The 12369-nt window shown below is 41.4% G+C and overlaps 1 protein-coding gene across 1 annotated transcript; it reads right to left on the bottom strand.

The window, feature by feature from the left end:
* Positions 1 to 1835: 1835 nt before the first annotated feature.
* Positions 1836 to 9714, bottom strand: LOC110528935 (uncharacterized). Its single transcript, XM_036983120.2, has 2 exons — positions 8922 to 9714; positions 1836 to 4310 (listed from the first exon to the last, which is right to left on the bottom strand). The coding sequence occupies exons 1-2, from the start codon at positions 9418 to 9420 to the stop codon at positions 2929 to 2931; spliced, it is 1881 nt and encodes a 626-aa protein (XP_036839015.2). The 5' UTR covers positions 9421 to 9714; the 3' UTR covers positions 1836 to 2928.
* Between the last annotated feature and the right edge of the window lie 2655 nt (positions 9715 to 12369).

Here is a 12369-nt window from a genome sequence, read left to right on the forward strand (position 1 = left end):
GCGAAGTATATACTGCTTTCAGGAGACCAGGCCCAAATCCCTGTCATTCACCTGAAGAAAAGGTGGAGACGAGCTGCCAGACGACATAAATGCCTTTTTTGCTTTGAGGCAAGCAACTCTGAAGCATGATTGAGGTGTTCCGGACGTGTGTGATCACACTCTCCATAGCAAGACCTTTAAACAGGTCAACATTCACAACGCCGCCAGGACAGACTGATTACCAGGGCATGTACCCAGAGCATGCGCGGACCAACTGGCAAGTGTCTTCACTGACATTTTAAACCTCTCCCTGACAGCCTACAGGGAGGAGGTCAGAGACCTGGCACTTCCTCTCCCTCAACGTGAGCAAGACAGAGGAGATGATCGTGGACTACAGGAAAAGCAGGGCCGAACAGGTCCCCATTAACATCAACGGGGTTGTAGTGGAGCGAGTCGAGAGTTTCAAGTTCCTTGGTGTCCACCTCAAAACACAAATGGAAAAACCAAAGACTATAACACCTTCCCCCCTAAGAGAATGCTTACAACCAACAGACAACAACTTAAAACTCACTAGCTTCTAGAACTCTCGCCCCCTTGGAACGAGCCCCAAAACTAATCTCCATACCGAAAAACGCGCAGTCCAAATAAATTGTGATCCATGGCAACGCACTGGCTAAATGCAAAACTTGTTGAATGCACACCCTTGAGACAATCAGAAACCATGTTGTCCTCATTTCAAGAGGAAACTCCTGGAATTTCCGAAGTAACTTTCCACCTCACTGCAGAGCTTCTCTCTCTTTTCAGGGTTCACTCGATAGGCATGTTGTTGGATTGGGGCCCAGTCCCCAATGTCATGCTCTGGTACATTTGGGTTGGCACATCTGAAAATGAACCCGGATTTTCTAAAAGCAGGGCAACAGTGTCAATATAATTGTACCCAAAAATTGTCTGTTGGTTGCATAAATAATTTGGTTTACTAAATGTTACATGAAATGAAAATATGAAATATCAAAACCAAATGTGAAATAAAGACAATTAGCACTTGAATCTTGTAAATAAATACTGGAGTGATTATAAAAATTATTAATCAAATAGATTATAGACAAATGTATTATACTGCGTCCATGTATATAAGCTTCAAGTACGTAATTTTTTTTTTCAACTTTCACTTTCAACTAAAACCGAACTTATATCGGATGTCGGGAATAGTCTTATTTTCAACGTCTTTTCAATTACATTTTGCTAGGTGGGATATCCCAATGTCAAAACACAGTTTTAATGTGTCCAAATCAATAACCAATATGCAGAAACAGTTTGGGATAAATTGAAAACCTAAACATAACATGTGCTATTTACACAAACATCTGCCACAATAATCATATTACTTGTATTTTTTAAACAAGCTCATTATAAACTGCACAAGCAGCAATAAATCACTGATATCGATTAGGGAGAAAGTCAGGTTGTACGTGCTGTTGAAACTAACACAACTAAAAAAAACACATGGAAATGGGAGATATCTTTTACCTCACAGGTTAGAGGACAACCTGCAGAAGACAGTCGTCTACATTTTGGAGGGATGTATTTAAATGTAGGGGTCGATGAACAAAGGAAAGCAACACTTATTTGTCATCACTCATCGAATTATGCTAAAATAATTTGCATATGAGAGGAGGGAGATGAGGTTGCACGTCCTGTTAAACTAACAGTTCAAAAACCACACGGAATCTGGGAATAATGTGTACATCACTGAGGAGGAGGACAATTTGTAGAAAACATCTCTTTACATTTTGAAGTGTTGTATTGTTTCAATTGGGTCGTGTCGTGGAAATTCAGTACTTCGAGAGACTTGGACATTTCTTCAAACAATCATCTTTATTTAACATTGATTAATTATTGCAATAATGAAACCGTCAGCCCAACAGTCTTAACTGACTGTTAGTCTGAGAGCCTACCCTTTACAGACAACGCCCAGTTTATATAGCTAATACCCAGAATGCTTGGTTCCACCCCTCCCATCTAGATTGGGGGGCATCATAAGCCACTTTGGGCTCATCCTGTCTTCATTTGCACCTGGTGTTATATTAACCCCCGACCATGGCCAAATATCCCAGTTGTTATCTTAACCCCCGGCCCTGGCCTAATATCCCAGATGTTATCTTAACCCCCGACCCTGGCCTAATATCCCAGATGCCAGGATGTCTCAGGACCATTGAGTCCTTTGTTCTAGTCCTCTCTATCCCAGCTCAACATACACCATATATTGTCTATGGAATGCAGGCTCAATCAGACCGGAGACATATGTCTCACCTGTACCACTAATCTTAGAATGGAATGTGGCTGTTTGGTTTTTAATCACCGAGACATCAATCGTCAGCTTCAAGCCATCTCTAATGAAGCCCATGTCCTCGACACCCAGACTAGCTGCAGGAAGCTAGAGTGGACACCATAAAACTCACAATTAGCAGGACAGAAATATCGTACTGTTTGTTAAGTAAATCATTGTTAAATATCCACCAAATGAGGTAAATACATCATTGTTTCTGTCACAGACGCATGTGGTTAAGTGTAATGTCTCTGTTAAAACTAACAGCTCAAAAACCACACGGAATCTAGGAATAATGTGTACATCCCTGGTTAGAGGACAATTTGTAGAAATCAGCTAGCTACATTTTGAAGTGTTGCATTTTCATTCAAGTGGGTCACCAACGTGGTAAATGTAACAACTTTTTTTGTTAGTCACTTTTTGTTAAATCATATAAATAGTACTCTTTCATTTCAGAGCCTGGATTTTCCCCCTGAGGCTAATATCCATATCATGCTGAAATCAATAGAACAGGGGGCAAACGTTTAGGGTTCTACATTATGACATCATTAAAATATTCCTTCTACAATGTTAAAACATTCTACATTGTGACATTATTTCATATATATCATGAAACAACTCCTTCATGTATGTATTTTCTGATGTTTGATCAGATAACTTTTATCAGAGTATCTCTTCCCACATTGAACACAGCTATAAGGTTTCTCTCCTGTGTGTCTCCGCTGGTGTACAGTCAGATAGCTAGATGTAGTAAAACTCTTCCCACATTGATCACAGCTATAAGGTTTCTCTCCTGTGTGTGTTCTCTGGTGTACTGTCAGACTGCCAGATGTAATAAACCTCATCCCACATTGATCACAGCTAAAAGGTTTCTCTCCTGTGTGTAGTTTACGGTGGGATATCAGGGAGCTTGACCTAGTAAAACTCTTCCCACATTGATCACAGCTATATGATTTCTCTCCTGTGTGTGTTTTCTGGTGCATCTTCAAAGTATGTGACATTGAAAAGCTTTTTCCACAATCTGAACAGTGGTGAGGTTTCTCTCCTGTGTGTACTCGCTGGTGTATAGTCAGAGAGCTAGATGTAATAAAACTTTTCCCACATTGATTACAACTAAATGGTTTCTCTCCTGTGTGTTTTCTCTGGTGTACTGTCAGATTGCTAGAATTAATAAATCTCTTCCCACATTGATCACAGATAAATGGTTTCTCTCCTGTGTGTAACTTATGGTGGGATTTCAGGGAGCTTGACTGAGTAAAACTTTTCCCACATTGATCACAGCTATAAGATTTCTCTCCTGTGTGTGTTTTCTGGTGCATCTTCAAAGTATGTGAAGTTGAAAAGCTTTTTCCACAATCCGAACAGTGGTGAAATTTCTCTCCTGTGTGTACTCGCTGGTGTGTTGTCAGATGGCTAGATGTAATAAAACTCTTCCCACATTGATCACAGCTATAAGATTTCTCTCCTGTGTGTGTTCTCTGGTGTACAGTCAGATCTCTAGATGTAATAAAACTTTTCCCACATTGATTACAACTAAACGGTTTCTCTCCTGTGTGTTTTCTCTGGTGTACTGTCAGATTGCTAGACTTAATAAATCTCTTCGCACATTGATCACAGCTAAAAGGTTTCTCTCCTGTGTGTAGTTTACGGTGGGATTTCAGGGCACCTGACTGAGTAAACCTCTGCCCACATTGATCACAGCTATACGGTTTCTCTCCTGTGTGTGTTCTCTGGTGTGATATCAGGTTGGTTGAATGAGTAAAACTCTTCTCACATTGAGTACAGCTATAAGGTTTCTCTCCTGTGTGTACTCGCTGGTGAATTTTAAGGTATGATGAATATTTGAAACCTTTCCCACAGTCAGAGCAGCAATGAGGTTTCTTCCCTGTGGGTCTATGCTGGTGTTTCTTGAGGAGTTCTGATGTGGAGAGACTCTTCTCTGCCTCGTCAGCATCATGAGGTTGTTGAGGCTCCCCAGAGGATCCACGGTAGTCCCGTCTCTCTCCTGTGTGAATGGCAAAGTCAAACAGATGGTTAAAGGCCCACAACAGCAGAAATCCACTGTTTATATGAGGTAAAAGGTGATGCCCAGAGCGTACCCATGAAGTTGTACAACAATTGATGTCTGTTAAATTATATGAAAATTGTCTTGTTTTCACATTAGTAGTAACATCTAAGATTGTAGACAATAAATAAATTATTAAAGTTGTTGAAACTCTAAGCAGTGTGACAGACAACTTTCGGTCTCCAATATAGGCCCCTTTTTGTGTTTAATAAAATTGCGGCACGAGGGCGATGCACATGCAATTTGCTTGTAGAAACTCCTCCATGCTAATGAGGAAACCACTAGTTATGGATGTAGTATATCTGGTAATGAGGAAACCACTAGTTATGGATGTAGTATATCTGGTAATGAGGAAACTCCTCCCTGCTATCGAGGAAACCAGACACTTCAGAACAAACTTCCTTTAGATGTTTTGGGGTTACTGTTGTTCCATGTTGTGAATGTTATCTAAGGTGTTACTATGGTTACTGTTGTTCCATATTGTGAATGTTATCCAATGTGTTACTATGGTTACTGTTGTTCCATGTTGTGAATGTGTTACTATGGGTTATAGCAGTATGGCCTAATAATTTGACATAATTTAACTTTTGAATATTTTTGGTTGATACTTCAAGGAGTCTTACAATTCAAAATCAGAAAGCTAAATTATCCTTGGTATAACCTTAAAACAGTACTATACTGGGGAAGCCCTTCATGTTGGAGGGTGTTTCTACAGTACTATACCGGGGAAGCCCTTCATGTTGGAGGGTGTTTCTACAATACTACACTGGGGAAGCCCTTCATGTTATTTAAACCTTCTTAAAACAATTCCGTATAGCTTAGAAGGACCTCCCCCTCAGACAAAGCTTAGACTGTAATGGGTTAAAACTGTTTGAAACGTACATTACTCAGACTAGTTATCCTGGGATCTAACATTACTCAGAGAATAGTTATCATGGGATCTAACATTACTCAGACTAGTTATCCTGGGATCTATCATTACTCAGACTAGTTATCCTGGGATCTAACATTACTCAGACTAGTTATCCTGGGATCGTACATCTTACATTACTCAGACGAGTTGTCCTTGGGAATAGTTTTAATACGTTTGCAAAATATCTAAATCTGTTTTTTGCTTTGGCACTATTGGGTATTGGATTGGCATTATGGGGTATTGTGATGGCATTATGGGGTATTGTGTGTAGATTGATGAGGAAAACATTCATAATATAATCAATTTTAGAATAATGGGATGCACCGACATTACATTATTGGCCAATATTTTCCTTGCCCAAAAAACGAAACTGATAACCGATATTTAAAATTGTTGCTGCCTTTTAAGCGATACCGATTATTGGAGGACCATAAAAGCCGATACCGATTAATCGGCCAATTTTTTGTTTATTTATTTGTAATAATGACAATTACAACAATACTGAATGAACATTATTTTAACTTAATATAATACATTAATAAAATCAATTTAGCCTCAAGTAAATAATGAAACATGTTCAATTTGGTTTAAATAATGCAAAACAAAAGTGTTGGAGAAGAAAGTAAAAGTGCAATATGTTCCATGTAAAATATGTGCCATGTAAGAAAGCTAACGTTACAGTTCCTTGCTCAGAACATGAGAACATATGAAAGCTGATGGATCCTTTTAACATGAGTCTTCAATATTCCCAGGTAAGAAGTTTTAGGTTGTAGTTATTATAGGAATTATAGGACTATTTCCCTCTATACCATTTGTATTTCATTAACATTTGACTATGGGATGTTCTTACAGGCACTTTAGTATTGCCAGTGTAACAGTATAGCTTCCCGAGTATCCCCTGAGCTGACAAGGTGAAAATCTGTCATTCCGACCCTGAACAAGGCAGTTAACCCACTGTTCCTAGGCCGTCATTGAAAATAAGAATGTGTTCTTAACTGACTTACCTAGTTAAATAAAGATTAAATAAAGGTGTAATATATATATAAAATTTGGCAAATCGGCGCCCAAAAATACAGATTTCCGATTGTTATGAAAACTTGAAATTGGCCCTAATGAATCGGCCATTCCGATTAATCGGTCGACCTCCACAACACACACACGGAAGCAGCGGTATAAGCCTCTGCATGTCAGTGCAAGAGGTGTCACTGCAGTCCCTGGTTCGAATCAGGCAGTATCATATCCAGCTGTGATTGGGAGTCCCACAGTAGTTGTCTGTTATTTGCGTAAAGAGGGCGAAAAGGAGAGGGATCCCACATGTGGACAGGAAGACACAAATTATCATTATTATGGAAAGTCAGGAATTTTAAAACTTTGGCTTTCTAGGTCAAGCCAGCAGGCTACAACAGTAGGTTGTATCCAAGTGGTTTTATCTCTCTAGGTCATGCCAGTAGGTTGTATCTCAATAGGCCAGTAGGCTACAGTAACCTACTGTATGCCAGTAGGCTACAGTTGGTTGTATCACTCTAGGCCATGCCAGTAGGCTACAGTAGGTTGTATCTCTCTAGGTAATGCCAGTAGGCTACAGTAGGTTGTAACTCTCTAGGATATGCCAGTAGGCTCCAGTAGGTTGTACCTCACTAAGCCATGCCAGTAGATTACAGTAGGTTGTATCTCTCTAGGTCATGCCAGTAGGCAACAGTAGGTTGTAACTCTAGGTCAAGCCAGTAGGTTACAGTAGGTTGTATCTCTCAAGGTCATGCCAGTAGGCTACAGTAGGTTGTATTCAAGTGGTTGTATCTCTCTAGGTAATGCCAGTAGGCTACAGTCAGATGTATCTCTCTAGGTCATGCCAGTAGAATAGAAGGTTGTATCTCTCTAGGTCATGCCAGTAGGCTTCATTAGGTTGTATTCAAGTGGTTGTATCTCTCTAGGTAATGCCAGTAGGCTACAGTCGGATGTATCTCTCTAGGTCATGCCAGTAGGCTACAAAAGGTTGTATCTCTCTAGGTCATGCCAGTAGGCTTCATTAGGTTGTATTCAAGTGGTTGTATCTCTCTAGGTCATGCCAGTAGGTTGAATCTCAATAGGCCATGCCAGTAGGTTACAGTTGGTTGTATCACTCTAGGCCATGCCAGTAGGCTACAGTAGGTTATAACTCTCTAGGATATGCCAGTAGGCTACAGTAGGTTGTACCTCACTAAGCCATGCCAGTAGATTACAGTAGGTTGTGTCTCTCTAGGTCATGCCAGTAGGCAACAGTAGGTTGTAACTCTAGGTCAAGCCAGTAGGTTACAGTAGGTTGTATCTCTCTAGGTCATGCCAGTAGGCTACAGTAGGTTGTATCTCTCTAGGTCATGCCAGTAGGTTGAATCTCAATAGGCCATGCCAGTAGGCTACAGTTGGTTGTATCACTCTAGGTCATGCCAGTAGGTTACAGTAGGTTATAACTCTCTAGGATATGCCAGTAAATTACAGTAGGTTGTATCTCTCTAGGTCATGCCAGTAGGTGACAGTAGGTAGTAACTCTCTAGGTCATGTCAGTAGGCTACAGTAGGTTGTATCCAAGGTTTTATCTCTCTAGGTCATGCCAGTAGGCTACAGTAGGTTGTATCGCTCTAGGTCATGCCAGTAGGTTACAGTAGGTTGTAACTCTCTATGTCATGCTAGTAGGTTGTATCCAAGTGGTTTTATCTCTCTAGGCCATGCCAGTAGGCTACAGTAGGTTGTATCTCTCTAGGTCATGCCAGTAGGTTGTAACTCTCTATGTCATGCTAGTAGGTTACAGTAGGTTGTAACTCTCTAGGTCATGCCAGTAGGTTACAGTAGGTTGTAACTCTCTAGTCATGCTAGCAGGTTGTAGCCAAGTGGTTTAATCTCTCTAGGCCATGCCAGTAGACTACAGTAGGTTGTAACTCTAGGTCATGCCAGTAGGTTACAGTAGGTGTTATCCAAGTGGAAACAATTATCAACCCAATGTGGAAAGTCTCGAATTTGGTTAACAACAAAATGAATGGCTTATTTGCTACGTGAGGTTTACTTGATCCAACAGAAGTTTCGTAATGCTTACATTGTTATGTGGACACGTGACATACCGACAACTTTTGTCTCCAGATCGCTATGCATATTCATGCTAGTAGCTAAGCATCTCTCTCCATTGAATACAGGCGGTTGACGTCAACAACACTCATAGAATATACACAATAGATTACAATAATAAGATGGATCCACCAATCCAAAGAAAGGATATTTTGGAGAGAGAACCCGCAGTACCGCTTTGTGGATAACGACTCCCCTTGTTCGGGCGGAGAGACATCTTGTCAGTATATGCATAATCGTTGGTGTAGCCAACCCAACTCACATGGCACTACTGGGGGGGCACGGTGTGTAGTAAAACATCACTACATGAAAATCACTACACGCCGGGCCCCAGTCTGTGGTCAGCAGATAGAGACCCTTCTCAAATATATATGTTAAGTCACTTTTTGGAAACCGAACGGAGAAAACAAGGGGTAGCTTGTTCTCTACTTCGTCTGATTTTAGACATATCAGTCATCATCCTATTGCCCCTCCGTTGAAGAGCTATTGACGAGCCAACTCAGAATATCCAAAGTTAAAAACACATTTAAGGAGGTACTTACTGGTGTTAATCAGATCTCCTCTCTCCACCTTTTCATTTTTCAATGTGACAGTAATCTCCCCTTCCTTCTTCACTCCAAAAACTGCATCCTCCTCTTCTTTTACTGTAACATCCACCACCTCTTTCACTCTGAACGAGTCTTCCTCTTCTTTCACTGAAACGTCTTTCTCTTCTTTCACTGAAACGTCTTTCTCTTCTTTCACTGAAACGTCTTTCTCTTCTTTCACTGAAACGCCTTTCTCTTCTTTCACTGAAACGTCTTTCTCTTCTTTCACTGAAACGTCTTCCTCTTCTTTCACTGAAACGTCTTCCTCTTCTTTCACTGAAACGTCTTCCTCTTCTTCTTTCACTGTAACAACCTCACCCTCTACTTCCTTTTTAACAGTAACATCCTCCTCTTCCTTCTCCTCTTTCACGATAATGTTCAGCCCCAGATCTTCTTTCTCCGTCCAGCAGACCTCCTCTTCTTTAACAGGAGGGGAGAAGTTTAGGGAGCTCATGTTCGGGGATGTTAGCTAGCTAGCTATCATTAGCAACTAGGCTAGTGCTAACTTAACCAGCCAGCTACTATAGCTGACTAATACAAAATAACGTAATATTAAATTAAATAGGTTAACAAGTACATACGAGAGATGTATGTCTAAAACACAGTAGCTAATATAGACCGAAAGCGTCTAAATAGCTTGAATCTTTCGGCTATGTTGGCTAGCAAGCTACCGAGGTGGTTAACAAGCTGTTCCTGAAGAACCGTCCACTAGATTATACGTCACGCTGGCAGCGTCGCCTGAAAGACGCACATCGCCGTCTGCTGACTGGAGGGGAAACGCAATTGAGGATCATATTTTATTTTCAAACAAATATTATTTTACATGTATTTAATTAAATAATACTATTATAGTGAGACATACACAGACAGGAATGTGTGGATTGATTAGTGCGAATGAAAAATGTTTACTACAGCACATTTAAGGCAGTTTCATTCAGTCAAACTAAATCTAAATAAGTAGCAAGCTAATGTCGGTCTTTACTGCTCCTACATGGTGTAACAATATATCATGTAGATGTATATAATGAACAGACTAGGTCTATACTGCTCCTACATGGTGTAACAATACATCATGTAGATGTATATAATGAACAGACTAGGTCTATACTGCTCCTACATGGTGTAACAATGCATCATGTTGATGTATGTAGTGAACAGACTAGGTCTATACTGCTCCTACATGGTGTAACAATACATCATGTTGATGTATGTAGTGAACAGACTAGGTCTATACTGCTCCTACATGGTGTAACAATACATCATGTTGATGTATGTAGTGAACAGACTAGGTCTATACTGCTCCTACATGGTGTAACAATACATCATGTAGATGTACAGTGGGGCAAAAAAGTATCGAGGAGATATATCTCACTGGTCATCCCCAAAGCCAACACCTTCTTTGGCTGCCTTTCCTTCCAGTTCTCTGCTGCCAATGACTGCAACGAATTGCAAAAATCGCTGAAGTTGGAGACTTATCTCCCTCACTAGCTTTAAGCATCAGCTATCAGAGCAGCTTACCAATCGCTGCAGCTGTACACAGCCCATCTGTAAATAGCCCATCAAACTACCTACATCATCCCCATGTTTTTATTTTCTTTTTTTGCTCTTTTGCACATCAGTATTTCTACTTGCACATCCTCATCTGCACATCTATCTCTCCAGTGTTAATTTGCTAAATTGTAATTACTTCACTACTATGGCCTATTTATTGCCTTACCTCTGTACTCCATTTGCACACACTATATAGATTTTTCTATTGTGTTATTGACTGTACGTTTGTTTAACCCACGTGTAACTCGGTGTTGTTTTTGTTGCACTGCTTTGCTTTATCTTGGCCAGGTCACAGTTGTAAATGAGAACTTGTTCTCGACTGGCCTACCTGGTTAAATAAAGGTGAAATAAAAAATTAAATCTTAACTTTATTGACAACACCCAAATGGATACTGTCATTAACGCGGTTCTTCAATAATTAGACATAATTACACACTATAGCAAACATACACTGCTCAAAAAAATAAAGGGAACACTTAAACAACACAATGTAACTCCAAGTCAATCACACTTCTGTGAAATCAAACTGTCCACTTAGGAAGCAACACTGATTGACAATACATTTCACATGCTGTTGTGCAAATGGAATAGACAACAGGTGGAAATTATAGGCAATTAGCAAGACACCCCCAATAAAGGAGTGGTTCTGCAGGTGATAACCACAGACCACTTCTCAGTTCCTATGCTTCCTGGCTGATGTTTTGGTCACTTTTGAATGCTGGCGGTGCTTTCACTCTAGTGGTAGCATGAGACGGAGTCTACAACCCACACAAGTGGCTCAGGTAGTGCAGCTCAACCAGGATGGCACATCAATGTGTGACAAGAGCATGGAGGCGCTACCAGGAGACAGGCCAGTACATCAGGAGACGTGAAGGAGGCCGTAGGAGGGCAACAACCCAGCAGCAGGACCGCTACCTCTGCCTTTGTGCAAGGAGGAGCACTGCCAGAGCCCTGCAAAATGACCTACAGCAGGCCACAAATGTGCATGTGTCTGCTCAAACTGTCAGAAACAGACTCCATGAGGGTGGTATGAGGGCCCGACGTCCACATGTGGGGGTTGTGCTTACAACCCAAAACCGTGCAGGACGTTTGGCATTTGCCAGAGAACACCAAGAATGGCAAATTCGCAAATGGCGCCCTGTGCTCTTCACAGATGAAAGCAGGTTCACACTGAGCACATGTGACAGTCTGGAGATACCGTGGAAAACGTTCTGCTGCCTGCAACATCCTCCAGCATGACCGGTTTGGCGGTGGGTCAGTCATGGTGTGGGGTGGCATTTCTTTGGGGGGCCGCACAGCCCTCCATGTGCTCGCCAGAGGTAGCCTGACTGCCATTAGGTACCGAGATGAGATCCTCAGACCCCTTGTGAGACCATATGCTGGTGCGGTTGGCCCTGGGTTCCTCCTAATGCAAGACAATGCTAGACGTCATGTGGCTGGAGTGTGTCAGCAGTTCCTGCAAGAGGAAGGCATTGATGCTATGGACTGGCCCGCCCGTTCCCCAGACCTGAATCCAATTGAGCACATCTGGGACATCATGTCTCGCTCCATACACCAACGCCACGTTGCACCACAGATTGTCCAGGAGTTGGCGGCTGCTATAGTCCAGGTCTGGGAGGAGATCCCCCAGGAGACCATCCGCCACCTCATCAGGAGCATGCCCAGACATTGTAGGGATGTAATACAGGCACGTGGAGGCCACACACACTACTGAGCCTCATTTTTACTTGTTTTAAGGACATTACATCAAAGTTGGATCAGCCTGTAGTGTGATTTTCCACTTTAATTTTGAGTGTGACTCCAAATCCAGACCTCCATGGGTTGATAAATTTGATTTCCATTGATAATTTTT

The sequence above is a fragment of the Oncorhynchus mykiss genome, chromosome 7 (assembly GCF_057628025.1).
Source record: "Oncorhynchus mykiss isolate SJ-2025 chromosome 7, ASM5762802v1, whole genome shotgun sequence".
Classification (NCBI taxonomy): Eukaryota; Metazoa; Chordata; class Actinopteri; order Salmoniformes; family Salmonidae; genus Oncorhynchus; species Oncorhynchus mykiss.